We start from the raw sequence: 25,773 nt of genomic DNA, 5'->3' as shown, positions 1-25,773 counted from the left end.
GTGCTTATAGCATTTTTGCTCAGAATAAGGGGGGAATCTTTTGTTTAGGTGCTTTTATCTCGAGGACCACAGCCATCAACAGGTTTCCCATACCCCTCTAGCAGTCTAGCTCTACACCTAATCCATAGAAATTAAAGCTTTGTGGAGAGGGGGTTCTATATAGAGACTATCCATCACTACATACACTACACTCTCCACAACAACAAATTAACACAATCTTTTCCTCTATCCTTTTGATGGCTCCCTCAGCCAAACATTTCCCCTTCCTCCTCTTCTTTGCGCTCTTGTCCTCCTCTCTCCATTCCCATGCCAGAGAGAGCTACTATTTCTTTAACAAAGCCACCGCCACCCCCACCAACAATAATGCAAAAGAAACAATAGTAGAAGAAGCCATGCCCAACAAAAGCAATGTTCGAGAGCAAGACCCAAATTTCATCCCAGATACCCAAAGCGGCTATGGCCTGTATGGCCAGAATTCCGGCGGCCGCCACGCCGCCGCCACCAACCAGCCATCCGAAATCGAATCCTTTGAGCCCTACACCACCACCGCAAGCAACAACAACAACGACAACAATTACTACAAGAATGAAGGCGAAGCGTATGTGAGTGACCCCCAAGGGATGGTGAGTGACACAAGATTCATGGACGGCCGTTACACCACCACCACAAGCAGCAGCAACAACAATTACTACAAGAATGAAGCTGTGAATGACCCACAAGGCGTAAGTGACAAAAGGTTCATGGACCGGAGCTACACCACCACTACCGCCACCAGTGGTACACCCTACACCGCCAACAACCTCCCTTACAAAACCGAGTCCGGAGAATCCTACCCCACCACCACCATTAACGAGGACAACAACAATTACTATAACAAGGAAGCATACGTGAGTGACCCACATGAAGGCATGAGTCATGACACCAGGTTCATGGACCGCGGCTACACCACCACTGCCGCCACGTCAAGCAACAACGGCGGTGGCAGAAACTACAATCCTCAGCAACAGGGGATGAGCGATACGAGGTTCTTGGAGAATGGGAGGTACTACTATGACATCAACAGCGAGGAAAATTACCGAAATGGGTATCAGAATTCGAGGAGAGTTAATCACAACAACAGGGGTTATTATGGGAATTACAATGGGAACTCAATGGAAGGGTACCAGAACCAAGATGACCAGTTCCAAGAGAGTGAAGCAGAGTACGTGCCTTGAGCTTCCCCGGTCCACCTTTGTCACGTGATGTTTGATCAATTGTTTCATTTCCTATATATTGTGGTTAAATTTTATGGATTGGGTTAAATGTGCTTTCGTGGTCTTTAATTATGTTCTGGTACAGGAGAAGTGTGAGAGGCTAATTATGTTGTAATTGGTGATGATCAAGGCACTTCAACTAAATTAAGCCCGAGTTCTTGTAAATTTTTATGTCTGTATTTTCTTACTTTATTTTAATTTTTTGTTGAGTTTTTTGTCGTAATTTTTTGAATTAATTATTTGTAAAAAAAAAACCTCTCCTTTTATGTCTCCCATCAAGAGTTGGTGAGAAATCTAATTACTTTTTCGCTGTCACAAAAACTATTTCTTCCTTGTTCGAATGCGCGGGAGCATTATGTTATGGTGCGTTTCGTACAGTAGATAATTTAAGCAATTTTGAGAATAGAAGATCCCCTGTGTAGGGATGGCAATGGGGAGGGTCGGGGGTGGATACCACTATCCCCGTCCCCGATTTCCGAACTCAAATCCCTCCCCATCCCCCCCCAATCCCCACCAGAAATTTATTTTTATCCTCAATCCCCGCCCCAAACGGGGAACGGGAATCCCCGTGGGGAATCGGAGATCCAAAGATCCCAAAACTTTTTAAAAAAAAGTCACTTGCCATAAAATACGAACCAAGAAACTAAATTCAAAAATAAAAAATAATAATAATAATTTACGCTGCCATTACAAACCAAATGCCAAGGAAAATAGCCACAGTTGCTGCCATAGTGTTATTATAAATCAAATCAAAATGAAAACAGTCACATCTGCTGCCGTAGTGCCATTATAAACCAAATTTAAATTAAAACAGTCACATAGTTGCTGCCATAGTGCATTACAAACCAAATTGAAATAAAAACAGTTTCAAACAAACAAGACGAATAGGCTAGTGGGGCTGGGGCGGGGATCGGGAATCCTAAGTCCCTAACTTATGTGTGTGTATATATATATAATTATGTATTATATATAGTAGGCTAATGGGGCGGGGATCGGGGCGGGGTGGGGATCGGGCGGGTACTACCTCATATCCACCCCCTACCCGTTTCCCACTTTTTTTTAAAAAATTATCCCCATACCCTACCCGATTCCCAAATAATTCTCGAATCCCCTACCCATTTGGGGCGGGGAACGGGACGGGTTGGATCGGGGCGGCCGGAATTGCCATCCCTACCCCTGTGAACTTCTAGGGATTAAGATGTTCTCATGTGACATAAGGTGATACAAATTAAGATTTCAAACCTCCATACGGTCCCATTTGACGACCTAATCCGTTTATTTTGTAAATCTATGCATGTTTTTTGTCTATTTCAAAAAGTCAAATTGATCAGATATCGATAAAAGCTTAATCTAGCTTAATCTAATACCGCAGTATTTTTCAAAAGAGAAAAATGAGCTATTAGACATTACCCATTCATTTCTCCCGTGACAATGTATTCTTTGCTCGCGGGAATATTTATGTGTCCGAACAATCTAATGTTTGCTTAATTACAAAATTAAGAGTTTTAGGAGGTTTTTTTTTGGGTTGAGTTTTGTCCTTATTCAATTTTTTTTTCTCATTTTTTAGTTTTGCATAAAAAATTTGTGAATTATTGACTCGTCTCAACGAATGGAATCGAAAAATTAAAAAATAATAATAATACTTTTTGGACTTTATCGTAGATATTTTCAAAAATATTTAGGTAAAAGTCATAATTTTTTACTTTTTCGATTTGCCTCGACAAGACGATACAAACAAAACAAAAATTCCCAAAATTTGACGCAAAACTAAAAAACGGGTAAAAATTTTGAACAAAAACAATACTCAAAAAGTCCATAAAGCTCTTAAGAGGAACAAAGTATCTACAAAATAAACGCATCGGTCCATCAAATGAACAGCGGTGAGTCTTGTTTTTTGTCACGCTAGAGTTATACGAGAGGATCATCACACTCCACCCACGAGACATCTTTTCTTATAAATAACACAAGTGTCCGAGCAAGTTTATGCGAGAGCATTTATGTGTGTCCGAGCAAATTTACGCAATGCTAACTTATGCGAGATCCATGTATGTGTCCGAGCAAGCTTACGCGATGCTAACTTACGCGAGAGCATCCATGTGTGTCCAAGCATGCTTACGCTGGAGCATCCATGTCCGACAACCTTCTGCGCCAGTTTTAAATGCTTGTAGGTAGTTCTAGTATCTGTCTGCAAGTAAACCGAGTAGGTACGGTGGGTGTCTCAAAAACAGTCTCCCTTAGTCCCTCTCCTACACTAGGGTCCACCAAACGAATAGCAGTTGCCACTTACGTGACGAGTAATTAAAGACCGTCTCATGTGGCGGGACCAGATCGAGTGTGATGCATTGATCGAAGTCCCTGTTTTTTTTGCAGTTGGAAATCCACTTATGGAGTAATTTTATATGGGACCTCCTGACACAGAGAAGGACAACCAAATTAAATGTCTCTCTTCTTCTTTTTGTTTCTTTTTCAAAAAACAAAAAAAACAAAAAACAAATGTCCAATCCAGTTTGTTCATTTCGACTAATTTCAGGCAAATCTCCGGTGACGTAGAAGTTTAGAATTTTTGGGTTTCGTGAAATTCGAACATGGAATGTCATCGAGATTACTTATTAAAGCTTTCGCCAGCCAACTCAGCTAAATGTTTTAATTTTTATTTTTATAATACTTTTTACAGAGAACTCGACTGGTAATTCTTGACTATTGAGTACATCTAAATATTGGAAGAGAGAACATAAAAAATAGAGAGAGATAAGAGATTTGCCAATGGTATTTTTAGTAGTACTATAAGCCATAGTGGAAAGTGTTTTTTTTTTTTTTTTAGTTTGAACGGAAGGAAAATATAAATTGCGCATAAATATGTGTAAAGTTCCATATGAAATTCTCCGGTGTTTATAATACTTAGAGTCCGTTCCAGAACGCCTTCTTAAAAAATAAGTACTTATTTCATATTTTCAAACTAAAAAAATGTAAATGAAAAATAATTTTTTAATTTTTTTTGCACCGTATTAAAAATCTCAATGAGATCTTTCAAATAATATCCATATTGCATATTTTTAAATTTCAATAAACCCATCATTTTTTAGCTGGAAATTGCCTTCTTAAAAAATAAGTACTTATTTCACATTTTCAAACTAAAAAAAATGTAAATAAAAAATAATTTTTTGATTTTTTTTTGCACCGTATTAAAAATCTCAATAAGATCTTTCAAACAAGATCCATTTGCATATTTTTAAATTTCAACAAACTCATCATTTTTTAGTTTGAAATTGTATTCTTAAAAAATAAGTACTTATTTCACGTTCCGAAATGGGGCTAAGACAATAATTGTTAAACAAACATATACTATAGTATGTTTCTACCATTCCCTCTAATCTTCTTGGTTGGTAAAATTGCAAACTTGTGAATATTAGTAATTAGTAGTAGTATCCATAGTTCTGAATATCGTTTCGGACAGGGTACCGATTTTTTTACTGGTACGGTACGTACCGGTACCGATCAGGTACCGGGTACCGTTTCGAATTTACCGCAACTACAATATATATAATAATTATATATAATTATAATTCAAAAAAACCCCCCATATCATACAATTCATCATAAAATATCTCTACTAGAGATAATCTAGTCCCACATTGCTTAATTACAAAACTCTTTTTCACTTTAAATGACTTTGCACACTAGTGGACTTGTAAATGAGGACCTAAGGAGAGGCCTCGCGCGCTTGGGAAAATGGGCCGTGGCCGAAGACAATTTGGAAAAATTGATTCGGAAACCAATTAACAGGGTGCGCGTCACGGGTTATTCGCGCGCAGGGGGGGTGCAAATCCGGGATTTGAGCCTCGCGCACGTAATATGGTTAAGCCCACGTTTTGCTAAAATTCTGAAAAACTTTTCTTTTATTTTTTTTGGGGTTAAGATAACCTAAAGAAAAAAATCTGAAACGTTTTTTTTTTTCCTTTTTTGACCAAAAATGATAACATGACCGCAAAAAAAAAAAATTGCAAAATCTCAGTCCGGTATTTTCTAAGATGACCGGTATCGGCCGGTATTTGGTCCGGAACGGTATTGGGGAGTTAGGGTACCGATTTCTTTGAAATCTGGTACGTACCGGCCGGTATGGTACGGAATTAATAACATTGGTAGTATCAGTACTGGCGGGGCAGTAGTAGTGAGTACTTCCTCCGTTCTAATTTGTTTGTTCATTTTCATTATTTGGGATCTCCTATAAAATTGTCTATATGTTTCGGTCTATAATATTTTGTATATACAATATGGATCTTATTTGATAGATTGTGGGCAGTATGTCCTAAGAAAATGTGGATCGATGAGGGCGCTTTTTGGCAAACGAACGCTCAATTTAGAGTTGTCACTTGGGTTTGAAGGTCAAACACCCAAGGAACCGAACTTGAAACGCTCGTTGCGCTATTTGATTTGAAAAAGTGAAGGAATCAATCCGTCATAATCATATCTGGGTTCGGGAGCCAGGTTACAAGAGGGGATGAGTTTTAAGGCACCCTTCTCGCCCAATCCAGAGATCGGTCTCTACTTAGGCATTTGCGAAAACTTTTGCCATTCTGTTTGATTAATCAATTCTTTAGCCAAGGGGAACAATTTAATGGGATTAAAGCTATAATATGTTTGCAGGATGTGAATGATAGCATAGATGTGCAGTTAGTATAGGATGAGAACAGACTGCTGTGGGAGTTTAAACAAACTGGAAAGCCCCTGTTTTGGAATGACGTGCGCAGAAAGAAACCAGCATCCACTGAACAAGTCACTGCATGTTGTTCACTCCTGCACGCGCGACTCCAAGACACGCGCGCGACAGTGAGCTCAAACCCACAACTCTTATTCTCAAACCCTCTGGGCTCTAGAAGGACCAGTGCACACCCAGGACAAATCAAGCAGTTATAAATAGTTAATAAGCAGTTAATATACAATTTAAAGGCTGAAAAAACCCTACAAATTAACAAAACACTCCATAAAACAGTGTGGAGACAAAATAACGACCTAAGGCCAAGTTACCCATGCAAGACCAGCCACTGGTCGGAGGCAGTCTAGCGCGCGCTTATGGCGCTCCGGCACGCGAGTGTCGCACCCTGGCGCGCTCGAGTCTGAGCCTTTTAACCAGTCTTCGGTTTACATATTTTTGGGTCCTGGGACAGGTTCAGAATGATCCCATGGATACTCCATAACAGCAGAAATGCAAAATTAACTACAAACTAGCAGTTTGATCTAAGGAAAGCAGTAAACTAGTTTTTATCAAACTTGCAAAGTGATCTATATAAACAAAAAGACATAAAAACAGTAGGAAATCAATCCCCACGCAATCCTGCGCGCGCGGCCACGGAGTGTCGCGCGCGAGATTGGGACCGTCGCGCACTGGTTCCTACCATAATAGTTTTTGAAACCCTACCGGCTTTAGGACCAGGATTGGTATTGATTACCAGCATTGGCTCTGTCAACCCCCCTCAGGGATCCGAACGGAGAACAGTAGGTATGTTATACCTAGATTGAGTTTGAAAGAGATTGAGTTTTGAGGTTTGAAAGAGATTGAGTTTTGAGGTTTGAAACTTGATTGAGGTGTTTGAAAAGGTAGAAGCAAAGAACAAACTATGTTACTTGGTTGAGGTGTGAAAATGGAGGATGGTGTGTGTAATTTTTCTTAAAATTTTTGAACCCAAGGTGTATATTTTTCTAACTCAAGATGTATAGATTTTTTGAACCCTTTAAAAGATGAACAAAATGGGGTATATATAGGGAGGGATGGTGGTAAATCTAGTAGGTGCAAAGAGAGGAGCTCAGTCAATCCACGAGCCTGGCTGAGGTTTGCTTGGTAGCTAAGCTTCCCATCTGATAAAGGTGATAGGGACAGGTTGAGACCAGCGCATGCGAGAGTCAGTCCGGCGCGCGAGGGTTGCGCCCTGGCGCGCGTGGGTCAACGGTCAAGCTTTGGCTGTTGACCACATCTGGCAGCTTGACTCGCGCACGCGGGTTTGGGAGCAGCGCGCGCGTGTACCACCTACTCACGCGTTGGTCAGCGGTCAAGCTTTGACCATTGACCAACACCTGTCAAGTTGATCCGCGCGCGCAGGCTCTCAACCAAAGCATTCCAGTAGGGTTTTTTTGATTTTTCTTTTTGAAGTGACTTAGGATTAGGTTAAGTTCAAAAAATTTTCAAACACTCAAAACTCAAGCACTTATCATTCTCGGAGTGTTCTGGATTCATTTCATCATTAGGGAATCAAAAACGGAAAGTAAACTAATCTAGAAGCCCAGATTGGAGTGTTTACATAAATCTCGATTATGTCTATAATACGACATTTTCAAAATTATATAAAATATTATGAATTGTAAGATATAGATAATTTTTTAAATGAAACATATGTCGAAATTAGACAAACAAATTTGAACGGAGAGAATAGTACTGTATTTAACAGGGAGGCCCCGTCAATTGTCGGCAAGGTGACACATCTACCGGCATTCGCACTAAATAGGTGAACCACTTTCAGTGGAGGGCCTGGAGGCTAGGTTGGGTCAGCCCAAAAATTAAGAGCAGAAAAGGTGACACCTATAGTCTACTGTATAAATTATAGTACCTCCTTGAATGACCGACTAACTAGTTGCGCCTAGCTTCTACTAGCTAGTGAAATAGTTTAGTGGGGTTTTTTATTTGTTTATTTATTATTAACTGGAATATTACAAAAACTAGTAGTAAAACATAGTAATGGGGAATATAACTCTTCTAGAATTGTCAATCACATCGGCATTCCGATTTGCTTCCCGAAATACATGTTGAACTCCTCCTTTAAATCGATCAAGAACCTGCAATTATTAAAAATATTATTTAATTCATGAGTATCCAATCTTTTTTCATCAAGGAGTCGAACTAGAGCCATAAAATTTATCTTTACAAGAAGGCCCCGTAAATTACGTACTCTCTAAAGCTAATTTTAGACCATCATGAAGTGTCCAACACTCCACCATAGTACAGAAGAAAATAAAACACTTAGGAAGCTGCCTTGATTTTTTTTGGGAAACGTACTCACAAGGCCACAACCCAATCTCCATGACCATCACAAATAAGACATCCTGCCTGTTGGAAAAAATTCGGCAACAACGGAATTCCAAAAAAACAATTTCATTGATATTTTCGTAATTACAGATTACATAGACAAAACAGATTAATTGTAAGTAATGAACGAGATACAAACAGTATTTTCTGAATCACGAGCCGAGTCCTGTGTGATACTATAGTCACCTTAAGAAAGATTCGCCGCCCACCAAGGGTGTTGTAGGATTCGTCAGCGTCTTCCTCCCAGAGTTGGCTCGGCTAAACCACAAGTCATCGGAACAGCACCGTTGACTACCTTGGCAAACTAAACAATCGTCTGCCTCTCTCTCACAAGAACAATATTCAGAGCATATGGAGCAATACGAAACTCTGGTATCTCTACCAAAACGTGATACACCAATACAAAGGAAGGAAACCTCCTGTAATGAATTCGGAAATTGAATTGCATGTAACTCCCGCAATGAATTTAAGAATTCAAATCTGCCATTAGCTTCATAACGGGGAGGAGTAAACCATGTTGTAACTCTTGGTCCTAGTACACGTCCAGATTCGTTGAACCAAATAGAGGCCTATCGGTTGCCTCGAGAGACCCTCCGTATGCCTCAATTTTATTCATCCGATTTTCCTAAAAAATTTCCAACACTGCCATACCTGACCTCAATCGAGGATTGAAGGCGCCATCAGTGTTGAGCTTAAATTGCCCAACCGGAGGGGGTTTCCAACCTATTAGGAGAGTTTGATTGCCAAGGTTTGTAGAACCACTAACACAAGCAAGATATCATTCAAGGGCTAAATTAATAGAATTTCTGACTACGACAAAAATATCAGAAGGAAGAGTGTTGGGACCATCATAAATACGACGATTTCTGGCAAGTCTAATAGATCTCAGACAATCGGGAACAGGACACACCACGGGTGAAGGACCTTACACTTACAATTATCATGAACATGACTCAAACGGAAGCAAGAAGGAGTTGCTAACATTAAAAGGAATCCCAACACCATTCCACAACTGTTGGGCGACGTTGCAATCACGAAGGAAATGGGTAACTGTTTGGCTAACCGACTCTTGGTTAGGACACCCTGTTGGACAGATCAATATAAAAAAAACATTTCGAATTGCAAGAAAAGCTAGACCAAACCAATAATTTTGTTTGGGTTTAGTTGTAAACAGTTCAATACGGTTTGGCTTTTATAGTGAAACAAAAGTCAAATCGAAGAAAATCAGCCTGGTTCGATTCGTCACCATGTAATCTGGGATAAACCGGACCAAATCGATCACCTATATTTATATATATATACTCATCTAATAATGTCGATTTTCACTTATAAAAAAATCACTTTTAATGTTGTTGTCATACTTTAATTTTGTCTTCCATATTTAGTGGGTTAATATCAATATTTTTCAACAATTGTGCGATGCCGTTCAGTTGCTTTTGCTTAATTCGTGCTAGTTATTGGTATTCAGAATTGTTGTTTAATCTACATGCTGCTTAAGGCCACTTAAGTTTTTGCTCCAAACTTATTTGATCTCCTATCTCCTGTATAATATAAATATATATATATGTGTGTTCACATTTCACGGGCTATGAACCTCTCTTAGCTTTATCTCCTAAATTACTTACACATATCTAATTAAGCTTATTTTTTTAGGAGCTTTTCAGAAAATTATTTTAAAATTAATGAACAATTTGGATTAATTGTGTGAGACCCTCAAGTGAGAGTTCTTTTTTTGTCCATCTTTAGAATAATTTTTCATTGATATGAAACCCATATAAACATCGGGAACGGGCAGCCAGAAAGCAACCACAAAGGAGGTCTAAACTCACAGAAGAATATTCAGAAGCTCACACAAACAAGACTCGTCTCCGACCTCAAAAAGCCATCAAGACGACGTAGAAAATCCTCCACAACAACTCCCACAAGAGGTGAAAAAGTCCCGCGCATGGGAGAAAGGCACACACAAACACCAACAAAAAACAGCAAAACAATAACAAAACCAAAACAGTACATACAAGCAAACAACAGACCCACACACTTAAATCCAACCGATCAAGACCGCAACGCTCACTGCTGCCACCACCGCTGCCACAAGGGCGGCGAACAGAGCAAAGGCGCCGCCCCTCCTCCAAGGAAACCCTAATCACCGAGCCCGGGAGAGTGCACAATGTATTTTCCCTTTCGTGAGACGGATGGTGTAGTAAATTTTACTATATGATAAATAGGAATAGAATGACAGAGTGGAAAGCAACACAAGAAAATTAAAAAGTTGTCTTCTTGTTACTCGCTAAGCAACGCAAGAAAATACATGGACCAAGCTATCAACAAATTGAATTTCAAATTTCCCCTGCTTTTCCACTAACTCATATATGCGAGATTTTTTTCCGCAGTTTTTTTTGAAGGCGGAAAGAATTTTATTAATCAAATGCAAAGGATGCAATGATATATAGGGACAAAATAAAGAAGGCAACATCACAACGAGGGTAGATTTGTTTCCCCGTTGCCACTCACATGCAAGCTATTACTCCCAAATTTTAAACATTAAAGATTAATTTTGGAAAACGCGAATATAATTTTATGACTTTGATGGCATTCATATTTCGGTAACAAAAACTTTTCAAGATATATTTTGGCAAATGTTTCATCGAATAAATTTGCCAGCGTCTCTTTTCTTCCTAAGTAATCTGGTCCACATAACAGATTTTTAACAAGTCCTAACCACGTTAACTATTGGGCCAAAACCAAGACAATTACAGCCCAATCAAGTCCATATTTTTTTTTGGGTTTAACTTTTGGATCTTTACTTAAAACTTGAGATGCCAATGGGCTTATTTTTAGGGAAAATAACGGCCCAGGACGTATTTTGATAATTAATACCCGCCAAGGACAAGCTTAGAACATTTGAGAACATTTGTTAATGCTGAAAATGTCCTTGGAAGGTATTAATTATCAAACACGTCCTTGGCCGTCATTTTCCCTTATTTTTATATATATACTTAAAACAATTCAGTCCTAACCATGATTCGCTAAAGTTGGAGATCTCAATTTCACTGTGGAGTTGAGATATCCATTATGGGCCTACCTTGAAGTCACCTTCATAATTCGAACCATTTATCTTGTAGGGTTTTATGAATACAACATTTGTGCAAAAAAATTACGTTGATTAAGGATTGATAACTACCTTTTCAAAGCACACTCACTCGTCTTAGAAAAATTAAAATGTCTATTCTAGAAATTATACCTTTCCTCCAAACAAATGAAAGTCGATAGGATGATTATCGATGTTCAATCAACGTGATTTTTTACACAATGATTAGTTAGTCTAGAAAATCTTGCAAAATGTATGGGTTTATAGTTCACAGAAATGACCTCAGAGTGCGGGCTTGCAACGGGCTTTTTTTTTAATTGTTATACTCTAAAAGAACCTGTATTACCCCAGCCAATCAACAAGAGTATCAATGTCCTCTCTATAGGAATTAAATCTACAACCTCACTGTACTAAAATACATCTACATAACTGTTTGGCCAACTACACCGGTCAAAATCCATGAACCGTTGGCCTAGTAGTCATAGCCTAAAACTTATGAGTTTGCTTCTTCTTAAGAAGATCTCAGGTTCGATTCTTCACTCTTGGGGCCGTCTCACCTCACTCATAAGCATGTGATACGGCTGCCGGAGGAGTGATCGATTAGAAATAGCCGGAGGCGGGAGATTGACTTGTTGCATTGTGCAAAGTGCCGTGTCACTTGGGACGTGGGACTTGGAATAAGGGGAGATGGCAGTATCGGTGGGAGCAGAGTTGTAAAATCCGTTCCGTACCGCCCGGTATGTACCGTACCGGCACTTAAACGGAACACAAAAATTCAAGTTCCGTTCCGGTCAAAATACCGGCCTGTTCCGGCCAATACCGGATGTACCGGACGATACCGGTCTGTTTCGGACATTTTTCAGTGTTCCGGCCGGTACAAAATTACCTTCTCTCTCTTTTTTTTCTTTTTTTTTTACATTTTGTTTATGTTTATACTTAAAATTATGCAACATGGTAGATATATATATATATATAATTAATTGCGATAAATCCAGAACGGTACCGAGATACAGCCCGGTACTGGTACGTACCATTCCAGTAGTGAAAACGGTACGCTAGCCGGTACGGTATTGACAACTTTGGGTGGGAGTTCCACTTCTTGTTCTTGCGGCCAAAACAAGGTGCTAATCCATTGCCACACGTTGGCACATCACCACGTTCATAAGAGCATGTGAAATGACCAAAATGACCTCCGGAGGCCACGTAGTCAACACTCGTCAAAGGCAAGAATTGATTATTAGTTCTCTTTTTACATGTAAGAGTATTTCGTTAGCAACACAACACCCAGTTAGTTTGATTGTGTCACATACATCAAAGTGAATTTCAACCATTAGTTGATTTTTTCTGGGTAGTTTTGGGGTAAATTTTCTTTGTCCCTAGCAGTTCTGTTCATTTATTTAGTCCATGTATGGGGTTAGCTCTTTTCGGGGAGTTTCGTAGAAGTGAACTTGATTCTTGTTCGGATCAAAAAAAAAAAATCTTGATTTTTGTTGCGAACTTCACATGATTGATTTAATGCCCCGTTATGATAACCCTTTGAATGCAATCTTTCCAACCGGTTAAACTAAAAAAATCTATCAACAATGCATTCTCGTTTTCAAGCATAAATCTTTTGATTTCTCTCCGCTTGTAAAATCATATTTGCAGATCAAAGATATCGTGTCCTTTAGGCTCCGTTTGTTTCGATATACTCCAAAATGTTTTTCAATGTAAAATATTTTTCATGTAAAATATTTTTTTTAGAAAATAAACTTTAAACTTTTATTTTTTGATGTTTGGTTGGCACTTGAAAAATATTTTCAGAAATCGACAAAATAGTGTAGAGAGAGAGAGAGAGAGAGAGAGAGAGATATCTGAAAATAGGGGAATTGAACATGGGTCAAGACTAACGATCGAGAAAACTGAGTAGTGAGAATTGCAGTAAGATGTAGCATGTTTATTTCGAAAAATAACTTACGAAAGATTTAAGGGTAAGTCATTTTTATCCAATTAATGAAAAATGTTTTACCTGTAAAATATTTTCCTCATATTTTGTACAATCAAACACCGAAAAATAGATAAAATATAGGTAAAATATTTTTACACCCAAACAAACGGAGCCTTATTTTTAAAGGGAAAGAAAACAGGTTTTTACTTTTGTACATAAAGATGAGGAATTTCCTCATCTTATGTAGAGACGAGGATAGTTAATCCTACTTATTAGAAAACGACTTCTCAGTGGTCTGTTTTCTATCGTTAACGTGAACCCTATATGGCCCCGTAAAAAGCCAACTGCATTGTGTAGTACCCACAGGCCACGAGGGAAGTGCTTATTTTCACACAACAAATGGTGTCCGCCAGGATTGCAAACGAACCAAGCCGCTTGTGACTCGTCTCGTTAAAGCTTAGCTTGACTTGGCTCGATTCTTTAAGAAATCGAGCTGAGGTCGAACTCGAGTTTTAGTCTTGTTTAGTAAATGAGCCGAGCTCAATACTCAAAAGCTCGACTCGTTTGTATACCCTATGCTCGTTTTTTTTTTTTATCGGCTAGATTATGCTCGTTTAATGAGAGCATTAAGTAAATTAACCCGACTTGATTCGTTTGCAACTCCTGATGTCCGGATAAAATATATGTTTATTGTTTAGGGGCCAATTTCAAAGTTCAACTGACAACAACTAACTCAAAAAAACAAGATTTAAAGATGAGTCAAACTACGTGCAGTCCACGGTGGTAATAACCGACAACCTTAATTATATTAGTCCCTTCATTAATAAATCCTTTTTTTTTTTTTTTTGAAATGAATAAATCCAAAATTAGGGCACATCAAAACCATAACTTCAGTCTTTCAGCAAATTGTTGACCGATCAATTATCTTCTGCTACTACTGATCCCTCAAGGGACCCATCATTCTTTAATCTCTAATGATTGTCTCTCACTTGACCCTACATATCGGTACTAAACATTAGTAACTCTTTTTAGTTAACCCCAAATGAAAGCCATATCGGATCTGATGCCAGAAAGTTGATTTCAAGTTTGGTGGTTCAACACACCTGGGGTTGTCCCAATGGTTCGGACGGATATCAAGACTTTGGAAGTCGGGGCCAATTCAAAGATTTTTAGTGCCTAAGACCTAATAAAAAAAAATTACCCTTAAAGGTTCGGACGGCAAAAGTAACATTTTATTGAAATAATTTTTAATTTGGGGCTACATAATTTAGGACTTTTTATTCTTTTCTTATAAGGTTCGTAATACATATCTTAATTGTTTGGAAAAATTAGGCTTTCATTTCTTTACTTAGTTTTTACCTAATGAATGAAATTTATAATTCAATTTTTCATAGCATGTGCCTTTGCGCTTAATTTCGATTTTTGCTTAAAGATATTATTATAATGTGCCTCCACGTGAGGTAAATTCTTGGTCCGCCACTGGTCGCGCTGACTCTTCGAAGGTTTGGATTGCACATACAGTCGGGTCCATTTAATAGCTTGGCTGTAGGACTCTTCCGCCATTTAAGGGAAAAAAGGTTTGGTGGTTGAAGTCAATAACTTCGGATTTGGGGTTAATGTTGCGCAATAAATCTAGCACAGCAAGAATATGACTCGGACGCTGGGAGCTGCTAACCCCCAAATTTGGGGTCTACTCCGGTCTTGCTTTGATAATCGAAAGCGTTCACTTCGTAAAGCTCATCGAGTAGAACAACTATGTAAAAAATCAGCTTAATTGGATATCATTAAGTGCCTGATCGGAACCTTTATATCTTGAAAAGAATGGATCCGAAACACTAGGTCAAATCCATTGTAACCCATGGACCGAGAATTATATGGGTTCCAATCAGACACTTAATGATATCCAATTAAGCTAATTTTTTGCATAGTTGTTCTACTCAACGAGCTCTACGAAGTGAACGCTTCCGATTATTGGATCAAGACCGGAATGGGCCCAAATTCTGGGATAGCAGCGCGCTGCTGCCCCTAAGGGGACAGCAGCCCCCCAGCATCCCACCGACTCCCAAGCTGAGTGACTTTGAGAATGTTGCACGCCTGGCACGGCATCTATGTGCAACAAGCTCCCATCCAGTGGGCTTTATTGTCCAGTTTGAGCCAGTCGGCTATTTTCTGGTGAACATCAGTTTTTTTCAATGATCGGATCCGTTAATATTGTAGATCTTGTTGAGACGAATAATGATTTCAAAAATCATATCCAATGGATATCGTTCAATGCACCATCGGAACACATCTATTTCGGAAAAAAATACACACCCACACAAGATTGGAAGCCCTCTCATCCATTTGTTCAAAATAAATGTGTTCTGATAGTGTATTGAACAATATCCGATTGACATGATTATGCGTCTCAACGAGATCTACAATATGAACGAATCCGATCATTGACTGAAATTGACGTTCTCGGAAAAATGACCGACTGACCTGAACTGGATAGTAAAGCCCACTGGATGGGAGCCTGACCCGTGCGATTTGGGTACATCTGACCGGCCATCGTGTAAGAATTTCAATCATATCGTGCGTGGAAAAAATACAGTAACGAGATGTTTGATAATCACCCGATAGTAGACTTTCACTTTTTATTTGGTTTTTTTTTTATAAATTGGTGGAAGAGATTATTTTACATCAGATATAAAATATAAAATATAAAATATAAATTTGGGACACTATATTAATTGTGAGAGTTTATGAGACAAAAAAAGAAAGAAAAAGCCCTCTAAGGAAAGAACACCCACACGCAGGTGGGTAGACTCTAATCCGTGGTTAAAACCGTAATCGATCCGTAACTCGCGGATTGGATTAAAACCGGACCGTGAGACTTTTGATTCGAACACGAATTATATTTTTTAAAAATCATGACTCACAAATTAGGATTGAATTCGTAAGAATCCGAACCGATCCGGATCGTGCACAACCGAAAGAAGTATAATTTTGTTAGCTAGTGTTCAGTTGTTGAGTGAAAAAGTGGTATACGAAGGAGATCCATGGCGATGTAGAGGCTTCAACTCTTTGGTGGGACCAAGACCCAGTGGCCTACAGTGCTTCTTCAGAGTTTGGAGTCTTCCCTATTCATCATTGGTCTTCGTCTTTCCGAAACCAATTACTACCCATCTTTGAAAAATCAATCTGTGATCACCATCTTCATCCTCCTCCTCCTCCTCCTCCTCATTCATCCATTTGCTCTGCGGAATCCATCCCTCCTTACACCATGGTTGAACAGGTAAATAGCTCAACTTTTTTCCCGGGGTACTTTTATTCCTCTTTCTTTTTTCGACAGCCAGGTGTCCGAGCTAGTTTATGCACACTTCGAGTATTCTCTTCCCCGGTCCGATTGAAGGCATACCATTGGGACTGGGAATTCACAAGAGATTTTTCTCTCGCAGCCTTGCCTCAATTTCATGGGTTTCATTCTATTGAATGATCTCTGGTTATTTACTCTGTTGTTTTATTGTTTCATACGACTTGCTTGGTTTGAGTAGTTTATGAAAATTTCTTGTTTGGTGACATTAGTTAGGAGTAATTAAGAAGTTTCAGACCCCACAAATTTTTATTACTTCGATTCCAGGATTTGTTTTTTTATGTCCTATAAAACTGAATGGGATAAAATAAACCAGGGAACCTGCGACCAATCCTTCCCCTTTCTTTATTTTGGAGGGTGATACCACAATCAGTTTGTTGATTGATTGAAAAAGAGAGAGAATTTGGACAGGTTTCTAAAAGTTACTTTCTGAAACCCTGGAGTTGTTACATATACAACAATTATTGTGGTACCCATCACCATTCACCCATGTTATTGCTCTTAAAGCCAATTACAAAGATGGAATAGCAATTGATACCCATTTGGTATTGCTATTGCTGCAAAGGGCGGCCCGAGTGCAACCGTAAGGTTGTCCCAATGTGATTGACTTGGCGGTCACATATTTGAGTCGTGAAAATAGCCTTTCCGCTTGTGGGAGTAAGATTGCGTTCATCTAACCCATTCCCAGACCCTATAGCAGCCAACGGGAGGCTCCTGCACCTTGTAGCCTTTTTGTTACTGTTTCGAATTGATGAAAATTGCTTTTGGCGCAGAATTGGAAACCGTTTTAGAAACGATGATTGTTTTCAAACTTTTCATTCATTTTTTGCGGGAACAATGAAAGTGAGAACGAAGAAAGCAAAAACAATTCAAAACAGACCTAATGCGCGCAGGTTTTCATCAAAATTAGCCAATGCAAGGTGAAAAAGTACCGCCTAAATTAGTCCCAATAGAATGGTACTTCGTAAAACAGGAAAATTCTTTGCCAGAACAGTGGAAAGCCTTGCAGTGGTTTTACATTTTTTACCAAAGAGTGGTAAATTTTACCAGTTGGGGCCTGTTCGTTTTGAGGATTTTGGATTTGGATTTTGGGTGACTTTCGGGGGTTCAAGCTGATCATGACGAATTTCATGCTGCTATGTGTTGATGATTGTCCCAGGACCGTGGTACGCCAACCGGATGGCCTCTCGGATTGGGAAACTTGAACCTAAGACTCAGAGTGACAGAGAGCCAACAACCTGTTGCAGCAGAAGCAGAACCGTACTCTTTACATGCACATTCATCCAGTTTCTCTTCATTTTTGTCCTCCAACCTTGAAACCGAGGTAAGTTGTTCTTCATCACCTTATCGGTTTCTTCGCTTATCTACTTATTTCCATCCCTTTCTCCTTCACCCTAAAATCGTGTCAATGGCAACTTCAAGAAAGAACGTCTCTTCTAGCATTATCTGTCAATTTAGAGGTGGTTAATTAGACTGAAGCTAGTCTCCTGTAGAAAATTTTAGAACCATTTTCCATTTGTTAGAGAGATTTACAGATTGAGGCCATGATTGGATCATTGATTTGTGGAGGAACTTTTGTAGAAGGGGAAGGAAAAGACAAAGCGAAGGAGAAATTTTCCTTCTTTGGCCCCCCGGCCTATCCTTTTCGTTTCTCTGAATCTCACCACAAAATCCATGATCCAAACACAGCCTTTGAAATAAGGATTCTGCTAGTCTTTTTTTAGGGCATTGGTAGTTAACCATTGTGTAGATTCCGGTGGGCAACAAGAAAGTTAAATCTCTGTTGTCCTTGAATTTTTGCTTTATTAGGATTGAAATATTGAAGCCTTTCGATCTAATTAGTGTATATGATGTTGCTGCTTGCGCAGTCCACAGCATCTTTCTTCCAAGACCATAGCGTTTCACTGGGCCGGCTAATGGGAATTAAACCACAGGACAGAGGGTACTTCCCAAGAACAAGCAGCGTTGAGCAACATGAGAGTACATCAGAGAGGATATCGTTCCCGGATGCAACTGGGAACCGAGTTGAAGAATTGTCTAGTAGGGGAATTTGTGTTCCTCTACTAGTTAGTATCTTAATGAAGATGACCAGAAGTAGAAGCAACTCGAGCCGGTGAGCGAGTTCGACAGTAATGTCTCGATGACATTTGTTCAAGGCATACTTCATGTACAAACTTTGTCGCCTGTATGCGTTGTAAATGGCTGATTCATAGTGTGATTCACTTGTTACTTGGAATGCTTTTCGAATAATATGGAGAGGGGCAAATTGTCTAGACAAAAGTTCTTTGAAGTATGAAATGGTGGTTCTTGATTTCCCTAAGACTAGGTCTTGATGTAAAGATGATCTAGAGGGTCAACCTTGGATTACTTTTTTTTTTTCTTTTTAACAAGGATTTGACGGCATCATATCTCTAAACAAAGCTAAGAGAACAAACAATCTTGTGCCTAACAATTCGAGACCCAAATCTGAGATTGGTAAGATGTCAACCAAGGAAACACCCATTGGGACAAGCCCACACCTAAAAGACCAAGCCCCAGAACACCTATTAGGCCAAGTCCAGAACCTAAAAGAAAAAACCCTAAACCTACCGATTACAACAGAACCATCGTCCCCCTCCAAGACCGGCCACCAACAACAGCCACCAACCGCAGCCACCACACCACCCCAGCGCAACCACCGACAGTAATGTCTCAACCTTGGATTGCTTGATTGTTAAAAAATGATCAGACTCTCAAATTGCTTGTATTTTTCATGTCCAATTCAACGAAAAAGTAGAAGGTGGGGGATAACCTTCAAAAAATCATTGGCGATGGCTTCAAATGGCTCTTGGTTTAAGCATTGAGCTCTTAGAATCAACAGAAGTTCGTATAATGACCGGGGGAAAGAGGGGCAGGGTGTGGCCTTTGGGAAGGAAATGATAAGGCATGTCTACTGAATTGTTGGTTTCATTCTGAAAACCATGTGAAAGAGGTTAATGACAGAAAAAAAGAGCAAAAATCACCAGTAAGAATAGAAAAAAGTGAAACCAAGCTCCTTCTGTTTGGGCGTAAGAGGTTTGCTACGACCACAATTACTTGAACCAATGATTACACAAACAAAATATTTTCTTGAAAAATCGTAGAATGCAGTTATATATTACTAAAACAACTGATACAAAGGATGTAAAGTCCAAACAAATATTGGATAAAAAAAAATCCAAGGAAATGCAAGGAAAAAAAAAATACAAAATACAAAAAAAAAAAATCATGAAAAATCAGCCTTCATGTTAGAGCCCATCAATCCGGTTGTGGAGATGAATAGAAAAATCACCGTCTGCATCAAGCTAATTCTTTATCCGTCAAACTAGAGCACATGCATTTCCTCTCAGGCCGAAGAAACATGCACGATGAGTCTTAGAATAGAGTGATTATTCATTGCTCAAAGAGCATCATCTCGTAGTGTTCTAAACCATTTTCAATTCATTTTAGTTCTTTTCTTTCTTGAGAGCGCAATTCATTCTAGTTTGAGCCAAGATCATACTTTGTATTAGAATTCCGGCACAATGTGTAGTAAAAACAATTACAAAACATTATACGTGACGATGCTCCAATACCACTAGATATTCCATATGATTGGCGACATGGAAAAATCAGGTCTTGGCAGGCTAACACAAATTTCCGTCCACCGTTTCAACGTCCCTGATTGTCTGTTTATAGGATCCTGTAAGCAATACTCGTTGATGAAACAGAAAACACCGCACTTCTACTAGTATACGAGTAATTTTAGACCACAAAAAAAGCAAAAACCACTGGAGCAAAATAATCCGACAATCTCTCTCTCTCCTCTCACCTCATTTGTCGTCATTGCACGGCCACATACTGTAAAAATTCCCCCACATCTCTCTCTCTCTCACACACAGTGACACACACACACTGTCTCTCTCTCCGCATCGAGTCATCTGGAACCTGGCACACGGCGAACCAAGAAAAAGTCTAAAAAAAAAAACCTCTCGAAAATCTAAACCAAAATCTTTAAAAAAAAAACCACCACCAAACAAACAACCCAACATTAAAAAAAAAAAAAACCACCTCCAAACTCTCTCTCCCCTTCTCCTTCTCTCTCTAGATGGATTCAGATTTCTGGACCTCCCGCCTGGCCGCCGCCAAGCGCCAATTCACGTTGCAGAGCCACCACAACACCTCCCAACTGGGTCCGTTTCCTTTGATCTATCCGTAAATGGTTTCCCAAAACGTTTTCTTTTTGTTTGACTAATTTGGCGGTGTATTTTTTTTTTTTAATGTTTTTTCAGATCGGCTGAACATCGACGATTTCGAGGTTGAGGATGAGGTCCGACCCGATTTCCCGTGTCCGTACTGTTACGAGGACTTCGACATCGCGTCCCTCTGCTCCCACCTAGAGGATGAGCACTCGTTCGAGTCCAAATCCGCCGTGAGTTTCTCTTTAAACGTGGTGTACGACAACGCACGGATGTATGTCGTAAATGATGTGATTGTTTTTTCATCAATTTTTAGTGTTTACTATTGTTTTCCTTGTTGGGTTATGATCAAGTTTGCATCATTTGATGGAAAGTTGTGATCTTTTTGGTGCTGATTGCCTGAATGCATCTGATCTTATCTATTTGTGGAAAATGTTACTACCTCCAGCCCAAAATATTTGTCCTGTCCGCAAAACGGGAACTTAAAAATTGGACAAGATTTTCATCATTTTTTGTATTTACCATTGTTTTCCCTGTTGGGTTATGCTCAAGTTTGCATCTTTTGTTGGAAATTTGTGATCTTGTTTGTGCTGCTGATTGTCTGAATTCATCTGATCCGATCTATTTGTGGAAAGTGTTAGTAATAAATTTTCTAAACCCTGGTGTGCTAAGTGATCCTTTAGGTCTGGCTTGATTCTGTCAATCTTTTTTTACGTTTTTCATTTTCCGTATAGTGGGTATAGGTTATCAAGTTGAGACCAAGCCAGTAAAAACCTTGTACCAATCAACACGAACCTGATTTCACTTTTCCGCCAAGTCGTTTGTGACCGGCTGTGTGTTTGCTTACGTTTAAGAAATTCATATCCTTTGTACCATATTGGGCCAAGTGAATTGAGGCTCCCCTTGGCCTAGTATTTCAAGTATTAAGTGAAAAAGAATAGTTTTACCTGGTTTGGTATGTGGGGGGGGGGGGGGGGGGGGGGGGGGGGGTCGCTATCTTTGTGTTTGGTTGGTCCGTCGGTCATACATAGGAAGATAGGCTATAACCTAGGTTTACAAGGTAGCTCTACTACATTTGGAGATGTATTTTGTATTCCCAATCTGACCTCACATTAAGGTGTTATGTGAACTACTTTTTGTTGGTGGGACAAAATAGAAATCACAGAGGGAGTAGGTTAGCAGGTTGTGAATTTCGGACATATTTATTTTTCAAAACTGAGACTAGTAAGTGAATTTCAAATAGCATGGTATTTTCCGCTTGACCAAAAAAAGAAGAAGGGGGTTTTTGAATGGATATATGGATATCATATTTGACTATCCTATTGGTTGCAACGTTGCAGATGAGGATATCTATTTAACTTGGTAACATGACAGACCACATGAAATGGAGAAGTAATATGGATGTTGTGGTGACTGAAATCCTCATATTGGTTGAAAATAAAGTATACTAGTTGAAAGATATAACAGTTGAAGTTCTGCAGATATAAGTCTTTTCTCAAAGCAGAGAGTTCAATAGGCAAAAGGATTTACTTTAGAAAATTAAAGCCATATAAGGGACAGAGGGAATATCACTTCCTTGTCTTTCGCGTGGGGTTCTCATGCATCATGGTACACAAGTTTGAAAAAGGCTTATGAATTGTGTAAGAAAAATGACTAATTGATCACAGAAATACATGATTTTTTGATCTGGTTGATCGAAGGCCCAACTACCGAAGATGGACAAAGTGACAAACAATAAGGAACGGTAGGAATAAGACCATGATAGTGGCTTAATATGGATAAGTCCAGGGGAATAACAAGAGGCCTTATTTGGTGAAACACTAAATAGGCGTTTGACAATACAACGATATCATAAATTGCCATAAAAACTTCCAGTCTTGTGTAATTGCTGCATAAGCTCTATTTTGCTAACAAAATAGTCTGGAGCACTTTTTCTCCTCGGTCAATGCCTTTCAACAACCTTCCTTTCAACTATTTTCGGAGAGGTTGGCGGCTGGCCAGTATACAAACTCCCAACCTTGACTTGACTCTTTATATTGTGTGCATATCTTCTTTGTTGTGATCACTTCATAAGTCATCCAACATCTCTCAGCTTGATCGCCTGACAAACGTCCCTCAGTTCCCCACCCCCTCTTGAACACGCTGATGGTAAAATTTTCTCTGCATCTCTTGGTAATGGAATGCATTTGGTCCAACATCCTTGAAGGCAAACAATTCTTCATGCTTACCTGTTTCTTCCCTCTTGGCTTGCCGAGTATTTATTCATCTTTTTGTTGCTTGTGATCACTTCTTCTCCTAAATAAAGAGGTAAGCACGGGCATATGATTGAAATTGTCTTGGCACTTTGTCTCTAACTTCTCCAAGGCAAACTTCTATTACATTGTATAGTGGTCTTTTCTAAGATGGTCACGTTTGTACAATGTTCTTAAAGGATGACTTAATCAGGTTGGAAGCCTTTGTTTCAATTTGTTTGTTACCTAATAGGAGTACAAAATTGAAACAAAGGAGAAGGTGAAATGGAATCGAAAGCATTTCAATACAGTTGCACTAGTTCAAAAGGGTTGAAATGGAATTGAAAGCGTTTCATCCGATAGGGAAAAGTTGAAACAAAAGGAGAGAAAATGAGAGAGAAGTGAATGTCTTGATTGATCATAGGGTGTATTTGTTTAAAATGCTTGCCTTTAGTATTTAATTTAGTTTATTTGTCAAACCAAACTTGTACAGGAATCTCACACTGCATTCATCTTTCCTTTCAGGTTTGCCCCGTTTGCTCTGTAAGAGTTCCAAGGGACATGCTAAGTCATATCACTCTGCAACATGGGAATTTATTCAAGATATCCTTTGAAATGTTATTTCTGTTTATTCTTTCCTCATTCTGGGTTAAAGAGTGCTAAAAACATAGCATTACAAGACTTCTCAGGTTTTTTTAGAATACTGGCATCGGATATTCCACCGTCATGATGCTATAAGATGTGTCCGACATGCTCTTTAGCACCTTGTGAACACAAATTTTCCCTGCACAATCAAGAAGTACACATAATATAATAAATATTTAGCCATGTTCCCGTGTCCTTGAGATTAAAATAATATGAATCAGACACTTGGACATATGCTTGCACCAAACTCCTATATTTGTGTCTATATAAAATAGCAGTTAGCTTTAGATCTATGTTCAGCTCCTAGATTTTCTTTGATGGAATACTACTTGCAGAGACGTCGCAGATTACGTAGAGTTGCGATTCCCAACAGTCAGGCACTCTCCCTCCTTGGAAGGGATCTTCGTGAGGCCCATCTGCAGGTGCTTCTGGGAGGCAGTGGATACCGGTCAAGCAATGCAAATTCAACTAATGCCGCCACTGATCCATTCCTTTCTTCTCTTATTTTGAATTTCCCTGCATCTGAATCGGAAGATATTTCAAAATCCGTGCTATCGTGTGCTGAGGACGGTTCTACTAAGCGTGTGAACTCCTCACCTATATGGAAAGCAAGGTAGCGGATCAATTTTCTTTTTATCATAGAACAGTCTTATTCGTTTTTAAGCACCCTAGGTACTCTTCAACCTGTTTACATCTACAAGTTGTTTTCACCACACCCATGCGCTACACATAGGGTCCTTTGCTCTATTGCCAATTGTTCCAAAAGCTTAAGCCGTTGGAGAATGGCCCAAAAATGCACATCAACCTAAGCTATTGAATAGTTAAAGATCCTAGATTTCAGTTTCCTTTGCCTGTGTTGCCACATGAGATTCCTGTTTTGAGTTCTGTTTGGTTTTACTGGAAAAGAAAAAGCATTCTCCCTCACGTCAACTGTGTCTCACATGTGCTGATGCAAACATCCAAACATGCTGGGAAAGATAAATGAGAATGGGAAAACAAATTTAAACAGGCCCACTGAAACCAAGACCTCCCCAACCTGAGGTCTAATAAAATGTTAAGTAACGACTGAAAACTAGTCCCAAAAACTTTAAAAATGATCCCGAAAAGGAAAAATGGCTTGTTATCAATTAATTTGCATTTAGAGGATGGAAGGTCACATGATGGTAAAATTTGGACTATAAAGGTTGGAGTATGGTGCAAGTAGTCAGGATCGAGTTCATAAAAGATTTTGATATTTGTAAACTTTTAGGAGAGATCCGCATCTTTAAGATTTCAGGTACTATCCTCCGATCTGGTGTTCTGACAAATAGAGTTCTTCTACGAGTTTAGGAAACATGTCACTTTTTTAATGGATTAATTTGTGGTCATCTTAGTTTAGACTTATTCGGTATTTCTGCCATTACTTGGGTAAACATACCATCTTTCTGAAGAAACTTCATGTTCATTGAATGTCTTTGAAAGTACATCAGGGACCTTGTTAGCCACTCTCCTATTGAAAATCATCTGATACAAAACAAGTTTATGCAAAACCATTATTTTGATGATTTGCACAGAGCAGCTGTAACCCTTCTCTGTTAAGTATTTTTTCAACCTCTCTCTCTCTTTCTCTGCAGTTTGGATCCGTCACTGAGCAAAGAAGAGCGGGAGAAAAGGAGGAGACAGGCTTCTGGAAGAGCTGTATTTCTCCAGGATCTTCTAGTCTCAACTCTACTAGGTGACTAGCGGAGCAGTTTTAAGTTCCAAAAACAAAATAATGTTGAAATTAACTTATTCAGTAATCCCGATAAGAGGCAGTTTCTGTTGTTAATGTAAGATTTCACAATTTTCAGCTACCAAATACCTGCCTCATTTTTAGTGTTGTAATTGTAGCAGCAGCATTAGCCAAATTGCTTACTCATAAATTTCCTGTTGTTATGTATTACTCCACTAAAGCTGTAAAATTTAACATCCTTTCTTGAATCATTAGAGAATATTTGTTATGATTTGGAGTTGGAGTGTGATTT

General features: G+C 39.1%; 3 protein-coding genes across 3 annotated transcripts; all 3 read left to right on the top strand.

Annotated features, from left to right (window-relative positions):
- Window positions 1-236: 236 nt before the first annotated feature.
- Window positions 237-1,214, top strand: LOC131314062 (protein E6-like). The gene has a single exon (XM_058342558.1). The coding sequence runs from the start codon at window positions 237-239 to the stop codon at window positions 1,212-1,214; it is 978 nt and encodes a 325-aa protein (XP_058198541.1).
- A 15,148-nt stretch (window positions 1,215-16,362) lies between these two features.
- LOC131313482 (uncharacterized) lies at window positions 16,363-19,018 on the top strand. Its single transcript, XM_058341802.1, has 3 exons — window positions 16,363-16,620; window positions 17,858-18,022; window positions 18,567-19,018. The coding sequence occupies exons 1-3, from the start codon at window positions 16,609-16,611 to the stop codon at window positions 18,813-18,815; spliced, it is 426 nt and encodes a 141-aa protein (XP_058197785.1). The 5' UTR covers window positions 16,363-16,608; the 3' UTR covers window positions 18,816-19,018.
- A 1,406-nt stretch (window positions 19,019-20,424) lies between these two features.
- On the top strand, window positions 20,425-25,749 carry LOC131313481 (protein DEHYDRATION-INDUCED 19 homolog 4-like). The gene is made up of 5 exons (XM_058341801.1): window positions 20,425-20,888; window positions 20,988-21,127; window positions 23,651-23,728; window positions 24,100-24,383; window positions 25,384-25,749. The coding sequence occupies exons 1-5, from the start codon at window positions 20,804-20,806 to the stop codon at window positions 25,490-25,492; spliced, it is 696 nt and encodes a 231-aa protein (XP_058197784.1). The 5' UTR covers window positions 20,425-20,803; the 3' UTR covers window positions 25,493-25,749.
- The last annotated feature ends 24 nt before the right edge of the window (window positions 25,750-25,773 follow it).

Source organism: Rhododendron vialii, chromosome 13a (assembly GCF_030253575.1).
Source record: "Rhododendron vialii isolate Sample 1 chromosome 13a, ASM3025357v1".
NCBI lineage: Eukaryota > Viridiplantae > Streptophyta > Magnoliopsida > Ericales > Ericaceae > Rhododendron > Rhododendron vialii.
This window is presented reverse-complemented; position numbering and strand designations above follow the sequence as displayed.